The sequence below is a fragment of the Dendrobates tinctorius genome, unplaced genomic scaffold (assembly GCF_039654945.1).
Source record: "Dendrobates tinctorius isolate UK_male_01 unplaced genomic scaffold, ASM3965494v1 ptg000028l, whole genome shotgun sequence".
Taxonomy (NCBI): domain Eukaryota; kingdom Metazoa; phylum Chordata; class Amphibia; order Anura; family Dendrobatidae; genus Dendrobates; species Dendrobates tinctorius.
The window spans coordinates 24,773,527-24,790,327 of NW_027361696.1; the positions used below are offsets into that span (position 1 = coordinate 24,773,527).

General features: G+C 42.2%; 2 protein-coding genes across 7 annotated transcripts in view; both read right to left on the reverse strand.

Moving 5' to 3' along the window:
• HPN (hepsin) overlaps positions 1-1,003 on the reverse strand; it is a 76,520-nt gene extending 75,517 nt beyond the window's left edge. Inside the window, exon 1 of one of the 2 annotated variants that reach the window (XM_073570487.1) lies at positions 868-1,003. The gene's annotated coding sequence lies outside the window, so the exon portion shown is untranslated. The remainder of the gene's footprint in view (positions 1-867) is intronic. The other variant, XM_073570488.1, reaches the window with a different exon arrangement.
• Positions 1,004-2,259: 1,256 nt separating this feature from the next.
• Positions 2,260-16,801, reverse strand: part of LOC141085228 (uncharacterized) — a 35,057-nt gene continuing 20,515 nt past the window's right edge. For 4 of the 5 annotated variants that reach the window (XM_073570490.1, XM_073570493.1, XM_073570491.1 and 1 more), the window contains 4 exons: positions 16,257-16,618; positions 15,782-15,860; positions 12,172-12,253; positions 2,260-2,902 (listed from right to left, as the gene is read on the reverse strand). In XM_073570490.1, the coding sequence (XP_073426591.1) occupies positions 12,184-12,253; positions 15,782-15,860; positions 16,257-16,618 (511 nt within the window). In that variant the 3' untranslated portion in view covers positions 2,260-2,902; positions 12,172-12,183. The remainder of the gene's footprint in view (positions 2,903-12,171; positions 12,254-15,781; positions 15,861-16,256; positions 16,619-16,801) is intronic. The other variant, XM_073570492.1, reaches the window with a different exon arrangement.

Here is a 16,801-nt window from a genome sequence, read left to right on the forward strand (position 1 = left end):
ACCAAGAAAGTCAAATATCTCTTTGGAAATAAGTCGCTGAGTTTTAAAGACTGAGAGTGAAGGACTGCAATGACTGTTGACCCATATTAACCAAGAGCTGGCCCGCGGTTTGCATAGGATGAGTCATATACGTCATGAGTACAACCAAATGTAAAGACCAAATCAAAGATCTTATAGATAGATGTGGACTGTTCCTTACATAAAGCCCTGAAATTACCACCAGAAGTGTAACTTAAAAGCTCTGTGGTCAAAATTGGTAACATACTTCTTCAATTACCTTGTGTTATTTATTATACCGGTGCTCATCTATCAGGAAGAAGGCCACAAGGTCCAGTTGTGACTGCTAATTGTGCACCCTCTCTTGCCCCAGGTTGCGACTGGACATTTTTTATGTTGTTCCTTACATTTCATGTCCACTGCAGATTGATGAGACAGCTAGATACAACCAGCTCCCTGTGACCAGTGTTGGAAAGGGTTGGCAAAGACCCACCAGTAACACTGATTCTTGGGCCCACTGTTCAACTACATGCAAAAATAACCTCACCCTTGTACACAAATGTACTTTTGCTTCTATGTAATATTAACTTGGCTAGCTTGTTTAATTAATGGTTAGATGACACCTTTTTCTACAGATTGTGAATCAAGTGTCGTAGCACTACTCTTTACACAGGTAACCTACCAGAAGATTCTCCTGTTCCCTAGTCGGCCTGTCCGAGCCTGCCTGTAACTCTTCAGCGTCATCATATTCACCTATGCCCTCTAAATTTATAACGTCACATAGACCCAACTCAACAATTTTTCCCATCAACCTGTCAATATTCATGGGTCTACATATCAAGACCTAACATTTGGAGATCTGTAACTTACCACGATGGTCTCCAGTCAATTCAGGAGGGTAAATCAGAAATATTTGGGCAGGTGTTACACAGATATTCTTTCCCTCTCGAGAGAGTTTGGTAAATCTGATGGGAAATCAGCGATGACCCTTCCACCGGACTCTGTCACTGATTAACCAGCCAGAGGAATGGTCAGTGTTCTGTGTTCTTCCTAATTTTCTGGCTAATCTTTAAAAAGTTCATGTATTTCCCGTATGGATGAGTTCAAAGCAAACTGCTGCCTTCGAGAAGAAAGGTCTTTGATGGTCAATACTTTTGAAGCACTTTTCTTTCTGTTATATTTACTTTGCCTGTGACTCTCTGTAGGTCAACCATTTTTTTAGTTCCTAATATATTTTTGTACCTTATTAGCCAGCACATAGAAAAAATATTAAAATTTGAGAGTTCTCAGTGGTTGATATTTTTTAATGGCTAACTGAAAAGATGGTCCTCAAGATGAAAGCAGCACATCAAAAGAGTTCCAGTCAAAGTGCTATTTATTAGCCCATCTGGCTAGTTGCCCATACAGCGATGTTTCGGTCCTGGGAGTTGTGGACCTTTCTCTAGCAGAAACTGAAAAGATGGCAACAAAATGCAATCTTCGAGAATACTAACAGCTCTTTATCAGGCATATGCCTGATGAAGATATCTGAGTAACCTTGAAAGCTACCTCGAAATTAATAAAAAAAACATATCTCCTGTTGTGGATAATTTGCCTTATTCTGAGTGTGGGTCTCAGAGGTTAGACCCCCAACGATCTACATGTTATCACCTATCCAGTGACCTCTACTCGGACTGCTATAGAAAGTGGAGAAAGAACCAAGCCTGTGTACTTCTGCTCCATTCAAGATGGGGCTGCAGGAGCCCAATTTCGAAAATTGCTGGGGTCCCAATAGTCAGAAACCCAGCAATCAGCAAGTTATTTCCTGTGCTATCAATAGTTAAAAAAAACAAACTTTAAGGATTGGAGAAGATTCCGATCCAAGATGTTTAACACTTTCCACACTGGGATCGATGCTAATGGTGCAAAACAGGCAGAACCTTCATCGCCTCACCTCCAGCCCTGGCTTTGTGGTCGCAGAGGCTGATGGTTTTCTACTGTGACTCTGGTGTCGGATAAAGTTTCCCTGGCCGGTATCTCTTGGTCTATTTATTTCTATGGGAGTTTGGAAAATAAATGAGAACATTTGCACAGAGCTTTTCAGGAGTGAATGGAGAGTGCTTAACATGTGAGGTCACAGTAGCGGCGACAAGGTGCCCTGTTCTTGAAATAGAAGCAGGTCCCAAAGATGGCACTGACAGGTATGGACATGCCCTAAATGTCCTACATGAGAATACACATTTACAATAAAATACCACAAAAAGAGAAAAATAACCAAATTCATTATTTGAAAAAAGTAGTTTAATTTTATAAAACTCTAAAATAATAAAAGACGTACAAGAGAGACATCATCGGACCCGCAAAAACGCGAATAATAAAGTTATTTTGTACAGACAGAAAGTTGCTGCAGAATAAGGATACGTTTCATGTGCACCACGGACCACAGAGCGCCGGTGCTCCTGGATGATATTTTACTTAGACAGATGGTCTCCTTGGGAAAATTGACAGCTGAATTACCGTGGTTAATAATAATAATTATATATCTATAGCGCCAACATATTCCACAGCACTTTACATTTTAGAGGGGACTTGTACAGACAATAGACATTACAGGATAACATTAAACACATAGCTCAACAGATACCAAGAAGAATGGTGGCCCTGCTTGCAAGCTTACAATCATTTTATGGACCAGAATAATGCACGCCATGTAAAGGCAGGTCAAGTCCGCAATGCGGATAGGAAGACAGTGGTGCACGTGGAGTATGGCATTTCCAAAATTTGCTGTTGCAAAGTGTCACAATTTTCAATATGACGATCAGAACCCAGTCTAAGGTATGAAGAACCTAAGTTATAAAGTGCTGTTCGACTGAGTTGTTTGGAAAAATCTTCTCCGGAGTCTTATCCAGGACAATTCCATTTCATGCTAAAAAAAATGAGGACAATTATTATCATTGTATAACATTGTCTTTAGTTTCTTATACAGCTGCACTCAGAATTATCCCCTTCAATTGCAAATTTCTGCAAACTTTCTGCTGGTTGCCATAAACATGACTAATACAACAAGCCCAATTCAGCACAGAGGATTATTCCCCCCTACATGACCAGCACCTTTAGATCATAGTAGAGCCCTCTGGCTGTGATAACCTGCTGCAGTCATGATGTATCGCCAGACACTGGCTTATGGCAGCTCAAGAGGAACCTGAGCTCAGTCCTCGTGGGAATGACCTCCAGGTTACTAACATTTTTGGGTTTGCTTCTTCATCTGCCTTCCTCACATCCTAAAAAAAGATTTTCCTTAGTGTCCAAGTCAGATGTCTGTGTTGGCTGCTCCAAAAACTTCTAGTTGTTCTTTTGACACCAAAACTTGATGGACTGTGAGATGCTGTGATCCATTGTTCTGTTGAAAGGTCCAATGACAATGCTACAACTCCTCAGAGAAAGCCGGATAAGGTTTCCTAGGATCTTGTGATACTTAGTTGAATCGATCATCAAAAATCACCGGTTTCCGGAGGCTTCCCCAGTGTATCAGTGAGACACCTCTATGCTTCACTGAAGACAGAACCAAGCTTCCACCATGCTTCACTGTAGGCATAACTGAGCCCCACCTTGCTTCAGTGTAGACATCAATGACATCAATGAGCCCCTGCCATGCTTTACTGTAGACATCACCGAGCCCCGTTCTTGCTTCTCTGTAAGCATCTTTAAACCCCCGCCATGCTTCACTGTAGAAATCACTAAACTCCATCTTGCTGCACACTAGGCATCACCAGAGCTCCTACTGTGCATCACCGCACCTTGCTACACTGCAGATATCACCGAGCCCCCATCATGCTTCATTGTAGACATCACTGAGCCCAAACCATGCTACACTGTAGGCATCACCGAGTCCCCACCATGCTTCATTGTAGGCATCATTGAACCCCCACTATGCTTCACTGTAGCCATCATTGAGCTCTCATCATGCTACACTGTAGCCATCATTGAGCTCTCATCATGCTACACTGTAGGCATCACCGAGCCCCCACCATGCTACACTGTAGGCATCACCCAGCCTCCACTGTACTTCACTGTACACTGATGAATAAGCCTGAAGAGTTTAGGTTTTGTTTTCATAATCCACAGAACTTAATCCCAAAACTTCTGTGCCTTATTCATATGGATCAAGAATCTACTTTCTTGTACTTTTATGTCTGTAGAGGTGACATCTTGGAGTTCAGGCATGAAGACCTTCAACATTTTGCATGCATCTTAATGTACAAACTGATTCTTCAGCACCAGCTACCACCAAATCTCGTTGTAGATTTTCTGTAGTCACTGGAGGGTTTCTGACCACCTGTCTCCTCAGAAATCTTTTTCTGCCAGGTACAGGTACTGCAGTCTGTGTCCTTTGTGACCTCTGCTTTTAGCTATATCTCTAGGAAAATTCAATTGCATTGTATCATTTTGTTGCCTTCTATTTATTTCCACAAAGCAATATCTTCAATTTTTGGACCTCTCTTCTGACATATTCCTACCATACACAATACCCCCAGCTAGTCCAAGTATTTGATGTTTTTTACCTCAAGGACCTGATGTCCTCGAAATAAGCAATTTATCTAATTTGAAATCTCATGGACAGGTAGAAACATATTATTTAAATTATTTATTTTGCCCAAGATATTGTACATATTTAGAGCAGTTCCACTACCCATACCACTAAAGTATCTTAGAAAATTACAAACAATATTAAATTTGTTTGTTTGGAACAAAAAAGATCCAGAATTGCATCAACCACCCTCATGAAAAACAAAAAGAATGGAGGTTTGTCTCTCCCGAATTTGGTCAATTACTATTTCACTACCCTCATTAAACAATCTTTATGTTGGGTTAGCCCTGTTGATACTCCTCTTTGGGTAGAAATTGAAAAATTTTACAGCACTAATACATCTCTCCTGAGAGTGGTTGTGGATTTCCTCCTGACCTCCGGTCCTGTAGTTGCACCACGAAAATCACCAACAATGTTTGCTACGCTACAAGCATGGAAACGACTAGCTAGTCTTCAAATTCAAAAGAAAAATACAAGATTGATCCAGTTAGGGGGTATTTCTATAAAATTCTTAGGAATAATATTGGAAAAAGATATTCCAGTAAATTGGAAAACAACCAACATCAAAACGATTAATGACCTTTATGATGGAGAAAAATTCATAAATAATGAAACATTACAAACCCATAATAAATTTTCTTCTCAAGACTTAAATCGCTAAAAAAATTTATAGTTAAGCTTATTAAGGAAAAGTCATTAATCACAGAGTTTACGTCTTTATTATTATGTAAGCCAAATAATAAGGTTTACTGGAGGTCTAGAGGTATCTATGATTTTTTCAATGGAGATGAGAATAAGAGAAAAACCCTCTTTATGGTAAATTAGGAAAGAGATCTTGGTATACCAAGATCTCAGGAGGATTGGCGGAGGGCCTTTAAGACAACCTACTCTTCAAGCATCTGTGCCTCATTACACGAATCTTATTATAAAATTACCTCCAGATGGTACTATACACCGGCAAAAATGGGTAGAATTTTCCCAAGCAAGTCGTCGGACTGCTGGAGGGGCTGTGGTTTTACGGGAAGCTTGCTGCATGTATTTTGGGACTGCCCAAAAATTGGTCCGCTTTGGTTAGAAATCTCGAATATAATAAACAGGATTCTTAAACAAAAGGTAGTTTTGACTCCACATATCGCCTTGCTCTCTTTAAATTTTGAAAGTATTCACCCTTCTCAAAGGTACAGTTTGGACAGAGACAACATTTTTCTAATTTTGGTTCTTGACATTGCCACAATGGATTTTAAACAAAACAATTCAGATGCAGTTGAAGTTCAGACTTTCAGCTTTCATTTGAGGGTATCCACATTAAAATTGGATGAAGGGTTTAGGAGTTTCAGCTCCTTAACTTGCGCCACCCTGTTTTTAAAGGGACCAAAAGAAATTGGACAGATTAAATAATTGTAAATAAAATGTTCATTTCTAGTACTTGGTGGAAAACCCTTTGTTGGCAATGACGGCCTGAAGTCTTGAACTCATGGACATCACCAGATGCTGTGTTTCCTCCTTTTTGATGCTCTGCCAGGCCTTCACTGCGGTGGTTTTCAGTTTCTGTTTGTTTGTGGGCCTTTCTGTCTGAAGTTTAGTCTTTAACAAGTGAAATGCATGCCCAATTGGGTTAAGATCAGGTGACTGACTTGGCCATTCAAGAATATTCCACTTCTTTGCTTTAATAAACTCCTGGGTTGCTTTGGCTTTATGTTTTGGGTCATTGTCCATCTGTAGTATGAAACGACGACCAATCAGTTTGGCTGCATTTGGCTGGATCTGACACACAGTATGGCTGTGAATACCTCAGAATTCATTCAGCTGCTTCTGTCCTGTGTCACATCATCAATAAACACTAGTGACCCAGTGCCACTGGCAACCATGCATGCCCAAGCCATCACACTGCCTCCGCCATGTTTTACAGATGACATGGTATGCTTTGGATTATGAGCTGTACCACGCCTTCGCCATACTTTTCTCTTTCCATCATTCTGATAGAGGTTGATCTTGGTTTCATCTGTCCAAAGAATGTTCTTCCAGAACTGTGCTGGCTTTTTTAGATGTTTTTTAGCAAAGTCCAGTCTAGCCTTTTGATTCTTGATGCTTACGAGTGGCTTGCACCGTGCAGTGAACCCTCTGTATTTACTTTCCTGCAGTCTTCTCTATATGGTAGATTTGGATATTGATACGCCTACCTCCTGAAGAGTGTTGTCCACTTGGTTGGCTGTTGTGAAGGTGTTTCTTTTCACCATGGAGACTATTCTGCGATCATCCACCACTGTTGTCTTCTGTGGGCGCCCAGGTCTTTTTGCATTGATGAGTTCACCAGTGCTTTCTTTCTTTCTCAGGATGTACCAAACTGTAGATTTTGCCACTCCTAATGTTGTAGCAATTTCTCGGATGGGTTTTTCTGTTTTTGCAGCTTAAGGATGGCTTGTTTCACCTGCATGGAGAGCTCCTTTGACCGCATGTTTCCTTCACAGCAAAACCTTCCAAATGCAAGCACCACACCTCAAATCAACTCCAGGCCTTTTATCTGCTTAATTGAGAATGACATAACGAAGTGATTGCCCACACCTGTCCATGAAATAGCCTGGAGTCAATTGTCCAATTACTTTTGGTCCCTTTAAAACAGGGTGGCACATGTTAAGGAGCTGAAACTCCTAAACCCTTCATCCAATTTTAATGTGGATAACCTCAAATGAAAGCTGAAAGTCTGAACTTCAACTGCATCTGAATTGTTTTGTTTAAAATTCATTGTGGTAATGTCTAGAACCAAAATTAGAAAAATGTTGCCTTTGCCCAAATATATATGGACCTAACTGTATATAGTCATTCATCTATTTCTGATAATGAAAAATGCAATTGCTACATTATGGGGGGAAAATTCGGTTCCCAGAGTGAATGACATTCTAGCTAAGATGTCGTTACATCCTTCTTATGAAAAATCGCACGCAATCGCGAATAGTTATTTTGAGAAGTTTAGCAAAAGATGGGACTCTTGGGCCAAATTTATGCCATAATCTTTAGTATAAAGGTCCTCTTTTTGGGTCCAAAAGTTTCATCCACATATTCTCTTTGCATAACTCCATGTGACAAAGTTAATTTTTCTCCGCATTATAATAAGGTAATATCCTACTGTTAAGAATAAATATATGTATATACATATCTTTGCTCTGAAATGTAATGTTACTGTTATATTTTCCCCCTTTCTTTCCTTCTGTTTTACCCTTTGTATGTCTTTAATAAAGCAATGTATACCTCTCTCCAAAAACCCTATTACCTTTACCTTCCCCTTATCATTGAATCATAAAACTTCAATAAAGTTATTTTGAAAAAGGACCTGAGGTCCTGATATAACTAATGAAGCCCTGGATTATTACATCGGGTGCTGGAGACACATTTGTGCTGAGAGATTCAATTTCGGATGTGAACAATGCTGAAACTGCAGCAAACAGTCAAAAGTGTCAATTTGTGCTGAACGTGGAAAACCACTTGTCATTTTCATTGTGTCCAGATATGTACATTGTTCCTGTCTTAGGCTAGTTTCACACTAGTGTTTATTCGACGCAGCGCACGGCGCCGCTAAGCCCAGCCCCATCCGGTCATATGCTAAAGATAGGGTGAGCAGATCGCAAGCGTCCATGTGCGATAGTAGGCGGCGATGACCGGATGGGGTGGGGCTTAGCGGTGCCGTGCGCTGCGTCGAATAAACGCTAGTGTGAAACTAGCCTTATTGTTTTTTTGCAAGCAGCAGAAAGTTTAGAAATTTTCATAGTAAACCAAATTTATAATATGAGGCGTAAATAATTTTGACTGTAAGCAGAATACAGATTTTGCATAAAAATGATTTAGTTATTTGTTTGCTCTATAAAAATAGGAGAAAAATATACAGCAGATGATTGACAGAACATGAATCACTGCTTGAAACTGAATATGAGGCCAAAATCAAGAATGGTTCCGAAACAGAGAAGGCGCAAATCTTTCAATACTAATTTTTCACTCTGTAGTTTCCGTTCTTGATTTTGGCGTACAAATACGGACATGTGAATTAGGCTGTGTTCACATGTAGCGTTTTTTTCGTGGTTTTACCAAATAAACCGCGTCAAAAATCCTTAAAAGAAGCTTACCATTCATTTAAATGAATTCCGCAATTTTTGAGCAAATGTATGCGTTTTTTACCGCGAAAAACCGCTTTGCGGTAAAAAAGACGCAGCATGCTCATTAATTTGCGGAAAATTCCGCATTTTTAGCTATTTTCTATGGGTCTGGAACCGCACGGAAATAAACCGCAAAAAAACGCGCAGAAAACGCGCGGAAAAAAACACACGTTTTCTGGGAAGGATTCAGGATTTTCTGCAGAAATTTTCTGCATACGTGTACACATAGCCTAAGGCCCAATAGAGATTATGAGGTTGTTACATGTAAAATGGAAGTTACTAAACTAGTCTGCAATGTTGCATATTGACCACTAGGTGTCAGTGTATATAAATGTAAATGTGATATGCAAATTGCCTCTTCAGAAAGAAAGAGGACTTTTACTCTACAGCGCCACCTATTGGTAGTAGCGATCCTACAAGTCACAATCAACCCTTTAACGAGTCTTGTAGTATGACTTAGGATACAAGCCAAATCAGAATCTCAATTTGCAGACACGGTGTTTCGAGCTGTTGGCTCTCGTCAGTGCAAAGTATGAGATCTGATTTGGCAAGGTGAGAGGCTCTGGACTAGGGTCTAAGAAGTAAGGTTTCTCCTTGCGGAGAGTGACATGCCAGCTGTGGCTTGTCAAGGTAAGGAGACTTATTCGCCGTACAATGCTCCTCTGGGAAAATAATATGCAAATTGCCTCTTCAGAAAGAAAGAGGACTTTTACTCTACAGCGCCACCTATTGGTAGTAGCGATCCTACAAGTCACAATCAACCCTTTAACGAGTCTTGTAGTATGACTTAGGATACAAGCCAAATCAGAATCTCAATTTGCAGACACGGTGTTTCGAGCTGTTGGCTCTCGTCAGTGCAAAGTATGAGATCTGATTTGGCAAGGTGAGAGGCTCTGGACTAGGGTCTAAGAAGTAAGGTTTCTCCTTGCGGAGAGTGACATGCCAGCTGTGGCTTGTCAAGGTAAGGAGACTTATTCGCCGTACAATGCTCCTCTGGGAAAATAATATGCAAATTGCCTCTTCAGAAAGAAAGAGGACTTTTACTCTACAGCGCCACCTATTGGTAGTAGCGATCCTACAAGTCACAATCAACCCTTTAACGAGTCTTGTAGTATGACTTAGGATACAAGCCAAATCAGAATCTCAATTTGCAGACACGGTGTTTCGAGCTGTTGGCTCTCGTCAGTGCAAAGTATGAGATCTGATTTGGCAAGGTGAGAGGCTCTGGACTAGGGTCTAAGAAGTAAGGTTTCTCCTTGCGGAGAGTGACATGCCAGCTGTGGCTTGTCAAGGTAAGGAGACACCGTGTCTGCAAATTGAGATTCTGATTTGGCTTGTATCCTAAGTCATACTACAAGACTCGTTAAAGGGTTGATTGTGACTTGTAGGATCGCTACTACCAATAGGTGGCGCTGTAGAGTAAAAGTCCTCTTTCTTTCTGAAGAGGCAATTTGCATATTATTTTCCCAGAGGAGCATTGTACGGCGAATAAGTCTCCTTACCTTGACAAGCCACAGCTGGCATGTCACTCTCCGCAAGGAGAAACCTTACTTCTTAGACCCTAGTCCAGAGCCTCTCACCTTGCCAAATCAGATCTCATACTTTGCACTGACGAGAGCCAACAGCTCGAAACACCGTGTCTGCAAATTGAGATTCTGATTTGGCTTGTATCCTAAGTCATACTACAAGACTCGTTAAAGGGTTGATTGTGACTTGTAGGATCGCTACTACCAATAGGTGGCGCTGTAGAGTAAAAGTCCTCTTTCTTTCTGAAGAGGCAATTTGCATATTATTTTCCCAGAGGAGCATTGTACGGCGAATAAGTCTCCTTACCTTGACAAGCCACAGCTGGCATGTCACTCTCCGCAAGGAGAAACCTTACTTCTTAGACCCTAGTCCAGAGCCTCTCACCTTGCCAAATCAGATCTCATACTTTGCACTGACGAGAGCCAACAGCTCGAAACACCGTGTCTGCAAATTGAGATTCTGATTTGGCTTGTATCCTAAGTCATACTACAAGACTCGTTAAAGGGTTGATTGTGACTTGTAGGATCGCTACTACCAATAGGTGGCGCTGTAGAGTAAAAGTCCTCTTTCTTTCTGAAGAGGCAATTTGCATATTATTTTCCCAGAGGAGCATTGTACGGCGAATAAGTCTCCTTACCTTGACAAGCCACAGCTGGCATGTCACTCTCCGCAAGGAGAAACCTTACTTCTTAGACCCTAGTCCAGAGCCTCTCACCTTGCCAAATCAGATCTCATACTTTGCACTGACGAGAGCCAACAGCTCGAAACACCGTGTCTGCAAATTGAGATTCTGATTTGGCTTGTATCCTAAGTCATACTACAAGACTCGTTAAAGGGTTGATTGTGACTTGTAGGATCGCTACTACCAATAGGTGGCGCTGTAGAGTAAAAGTCCTCTTTCTTTCTGAAGAGGCAATTTGCATATTATTTTCCCAGAGGAGCATTGTACGGCGAATAAGTCTCCTTACCTTGACAAGCCACAGCTGGCATGTCACTCTCCGCAAGGAGAAACCTTACTTCTTAGACCCTAGTCCAGAGCCTCTCACCTTGCCAAATCAGATCTCATACTTTGCACTGACGAGAGCCAACAGCTCGAAACACCGTGTCTGCAAATTGAGATTCTGATTTGGCTTGTATCCTAAGTCATACTACAAGACTCGTTAAAGGGTTGATTGTGACTTGTAGGATCGCTACTACCAATAGGTGGCGCTGTAGAGTAAAAGTCCTCTTTCTTTCTGAAGAGGCAATTTGCATATTATTTTCCCAGAGGAGCATTGTACGGCGAATAAGTCTCCTTACCTTGACAAGCCACAGCTGGCATGTCACTCTCCGCAAGGAGAAACCTTACTTCTTAGACTGTAAATGTGATACAAATTGAACAGAAATATTTAAACGCCATTTAACTCGGTACACACGTTAAATGTAATAGTTCTGTGTCCTATGTCTTGTGCAATGGTAAGGAATGGTCTCAGGAACCCTTATACAGCCTGTAAAAGCAGTGATCACGACTGTTTAACCATTTGAATGCCGCCGACTGTGATTTAAATGGCTAGTTTATTAGGTGCATAGGTTCAAATTGGACCTTGCAATTGATTATCATGGCAGTCGCATGTCATCTTTTTCTTCCCATGAAGCCCAGCCCATCAGCAGCTTTTCTCTGAACTTGCTCCAGTTTTTCAGTGTCTTTTTTACAATGTGCCCAGAACTGGACACAGTATTCCAGATGAGGTCTGACCAAGGAGGCGTAGAGGGGGATCATGTGATCTAGACTATCTTCTCTTAATTCATCCTAGAACTGTGTTTGACTTTTTTGCTGCATCACACTGTTGACTCTTTTGTAGTCTGTGATCTATTAGTATACCTAAATCTTTTTCACACGTGCTATTGCTTAGTTCTATTCCTCGCTAAACCTTTAAATCCGCCCTCCTTACTTACACACGCAGCTCTTCATATAGTTTCCTGAGGTTGATCCCCATCAATCAGTATCCTTGTCTCATCTGGATCAGTGCTGAAATTGCTGAAATTGAGACAAATAACTATTTGTTAGTTTTTTGCTGTAAGTAAATTTTCCATCATGTGGCTCTCTGCATGACTCTCTATAGCATAATGGGATCTGTAGTTTATTGTCATGGAGTTACAGGGAATAGTAGTGTGTGACGTTGCAACCAGGGGTTGAACTGAAGTCACAACAGTCAAAGAGGCAAAAAAGCCACATAGATTAGGGAGGAAACTGTGCAGCTGCACAGATCTCTCTCCCATCCTGACATTGATGTAGCATGAGGTCACAGCTGTCTGTGTATGTGTAGCCGAGCTGTGTTTGTGTATGTGCAGCAGCACTGTGTGTATGTGCAGCAAAGCTACATGTCTGTATGTGTCTGTGTACAATAGAGCTGTGTGTATGTATGTGTCTGTGTACAGCAGAGCTTTGTGTATGTATGTGTCGGTGTACAGCAGAGCTGTGTGTATGTATTTTTCTATGTGTAGCAGAGCTGTACGTATATGTATGTGTGCAACAGAGCTGTGTGTATGTGTATGTATGTGAAGGAAGGCTGTGTGCATGTGCAGCAGAGCTTAATGTATGTGCGGCAGGGCTGTGTGAATGTGTGGCAGAGCTGTGTGAATGTGTGTGTATGTGCCGCAGAGCTGTGTGCATGTGTGTGTATGTGCCACAGAGCTGTTTGTATGTATGTGCAGCAGAGCTGTGTGTATGTGCAGCAGAGCTATATGTGTGTGTATCTGCAGCAGAGCTGTATATGTGCAGCAGAGCTGTATGTATGTGTAGCAGAGCCGTATGTATGTGTATGTACAGCAGAGTTGTATGTATGTGCAGCAGAGCTGTGTGTATACGTGTGTACGTGCAGCAGAGCTGTGTGTATGTGTGTATGCGCAGCAGAGCTGTGTGCATGTGTAGCAGAGCCGTATGTATGTGTATGTACAGCAGTGTTGTGTGTATGTGCAGCAGACCCACCTCTTCCGACAAGCCTATAACATGCAGTAACCACCGATCGACCAAACCGCTGCACGACCAGCTCTACCCTCGCCTACTGTATTATCACCCATCCCTTGTAGATTGTGAGCCTTCGCGGGCAGGGTCCTCTCTCCTCCTGTACCAGTTATGACTTGTATTGTTTAAGATTATTGTACTTGTTTTTATTATGTATACCCCTCCTTACATGTAAAGCGCCATGGAATAAATGGCGCTATAACAATAAATAATAATAATAATAATAATAATAATAATAATAATGTCTGTGTGTATGTGCAGCAGAGCTGTGAGTATGTGCAGCAGAGCTTTGTGTATGTGCAGCAGAGCCATATGTATGTGTGTGTTTGTGCAGCAGAGCTGTGTGTGTATATGCAGCAGAGCTGTGTATGTGCAGCATTGCTGTGTGTATGTGCAGCAGAGCCATATGTATGTGTGTGTATGTGCAGCAGATCCGTGTGTATGTGTGTCTGTGCAGCAGCGGATTCCTGAAGACCACACTCTGTGTTGGAAGGTCCCAAGGGGGGACTGGATTCCTGAAGAGCATAGGGAGAGACCATCTGTGTGCAGAGTCTGTGACAGCTCTGCTTTGGGGAAGCTACTGACCTTCTGAGGGTCTGGAACTGTCGGGAGTGCCCTGGTCGCAAGGATGGTGATCCCAGTAAGGCTGCTTCTCTGGGAGAGAGAGTACTGACAAGGAGTCAGCTTGTGGAGCAGGAGCTCCTGTAAGGAAACTCCAGACAAGGGGGTTATGGTAACGGTAGACAAGTATCTGCCAATGGAACAGACTGTTGGTGCTTGTTGTGTTCCATGGATGTTAATGAACTGTGAAGTCACCCACTGTAACTGGATGAAGTGAGGTTCAGCGTGTTTAGAGACTGCAACCTAATGGTGAGTGCTATAGAATAAAGTTGTGAGATACATTGGTACGGCGTGCGGTCGCCCACGACAGAGTGAAGTCCAGCGTGTTTAGTGACTGAGAGTTAAAGCCGTATATTGTGAAGTACTGTGGACTATGTGTTAAGCCTGTGATATATAACATGGCCTCAAGTGGTTTATGAGTGCATAATAAACCGCATGGACTGTTTGTGTGGAAAAAATGTTCCTGTGTGCCTTAATCCCATTGCCAAGCAAGTGTCCCCCTACACATGCAGTAAGCACTGTCTTACAGTATGTGCAGCAGAGCTGTGTGTATGTGTGTGCATGTGCCGCAGAGCTGTGTGCATGTATGTGTGTATGTGCCGCAGAGCTGTTTGTATGCATGTGCAACAGAGCTGTGTGTATGTGTGTGTATGTGCAGCAGAGCTGTGTGTATGTGTATATATATGTAGCAAAGCTGTATGTATGTGCAGCAGAGCTGTGTGTATTTTCGGGTATAGACAGCAGAGCTGTGTATATGTGCAGCAGAGCTGGTTGTCTGTGCGTGTGTATGTGCAGCAGAGCTGTGTGTATGGGCTGCAGAGCTGTGTGTATGTGCAGCAAAGCCGTATGTATGAGTGTGTAGATGCAGCAGAGCTGTGTGTATGCAGCAGAGCTGTGTGTCTGTGTTGTATGTGCAGCAGAGCTGTGTGTATGTGCAGCAAAGCTGTGTTGTATGTGCGGCAGAGCTGTGTATGTGCAGCAGAGCTGTGTGTATGTGCGGCAGAGCTGTGTATGTGCAGCAGAGCTGTGTGTATATGCAGCAGAGCTGTGTATGTGCAGCAGAGCTGTGTGAATATGCAGATCTGTATGTATGTGCAGCAGAGCTGTGTGTATAATGCACATGCTCCATGGAACACTAACATGATCTTACTTTATACTATTTCCTTCCTGTTATAACTAAGGCGTCTTTCACACTTCAGTTGTTTGACGTCAGTCAAAATCCGCTGTTTTTATAAAAAAGCGGATCCGCCATTTTTTTGGCGGATCCATTTTTTTTGCCCATAGACTTGCATTAGTGGCGGATTCTGACTGATGGTCGTCCGTTGCATCCGTTTTTTGACGGATCTGTTTGAATTTTAGCGTCCGACGGCTGAAGTAGACAGACAAAGGAACGTTTTTTTCCAGCGGCGGACCGCTATTTTAAACTGCGCATGCCCGGAAGCTTTTTCCTTTCATGCATTTTAACCCTAAACGGCCGTCTGGAAGCGGCGAAAAAAATCTCTCTCTCTCACCCTCTCTCTCTCCCTCCTTTTCCGGACCTCTGTTCCTTTAAATTTCATGCACTTAGCGGCTGCAGCGGATCCGTCCAGAAAACATCCAGTGCATCCGTTTGTTGCAAAGAGGAAACGGATCCGTTATTTCACACTTTGACGGTTTGCAACTGACGTCAAACAACTGAAGTGTGAAGCAGGCCTTAGATGAAGAACATTAGTTGTGCAGGCGCCTCCACTTATTACACAATAAGGGAACTTTCATGTAATAAGAAAACTGTTATTCAATATTCCCATTCTCTGATATTTGACCATGACTTGTGACTTATAGGAAGGAGCAGATGGCTCCTATTTTGTACACTTCTGTTTGCGTTGAGACCCCTCTAGTTGTGTCCCTGATTGTAACAACTTTGTATCAGTAAGAACTTACCTGTGGAAAGTCCGGATATTTTGGCGTACATTTCTTTTGGCAAAATGGGACAGGGAAGAAACCAATCGGCTTTGATTAACTAAAATACAGGAAAAAAAAAAACTATTGGATTTGTTTTAAAGGGGTTCTCCACTGCTCAGACAACGCCTTCAGAGTCCCTATAACACCTATACTCACCTCTGATGCAGACGCTGCTCTAGCGGTGTAGGCCCGGTCAGGCGATTTCTGCAGTTGATCAGCACTGGCGTCATTCTCTAGCCTTTGGACAAATCAAATACATCTGGAGGAGGACCATGCTGCTTTCTTACTTCCTCTGGATGTATGTGATTTGTCTGAAGATGGTGAGAGCGAAGCTGCATTGTTATGTCATGCGATCCCTGGGAGAGCCAGTGTTGAAACCGCTGGAACAGCGCCAGCACCAGAGTTGAGTATAGGTGTTATTATTTGACAAGGGATGAACTCTTGAAGTACTGACCTAATGTGAGAATGTGTCGTGGTGTGACCACGATGAGTTTGCACGACCACTTCATGCAGCCACAGCAGTGGCGCACCAGCTTTACCAGCAACTCACAGAAATTCGGCTCCTCAAGACAACAATTGTAAACACGTAGGGAAAGGCGATGGATTATCCGGAACATCTTTCCAAAACTCATGGTTACATTTCTCCAGGTCTTTGATAAAGCTTGATCCTGTGACCGGGCTCCTCTCGATTGGCCCCTGACTTCTTCATGGGAAGGTTCGGGAATTTCGGATCCTCCATCATTCCTCCCTTCGTATCTTCTGTTCTTCGACAGATCATAAAAGCTGTTGCTTTCTTCGACACTCAAGCGGATGTTCCTGTAGAGTAAGATATTTACAGGTTCACTTCATTTACAGCAAAAAAAAAAAGTTGCAAAAAACAACAAATTTATTTTTTTACGTCAATCATGAAATCAGAATTGAGCTGGATCAGAGCCTGGAAGAAAGAAATCTGCAGTAAATCAGCAGCGACATCTGTATCCCATAATGTCATAAAATATG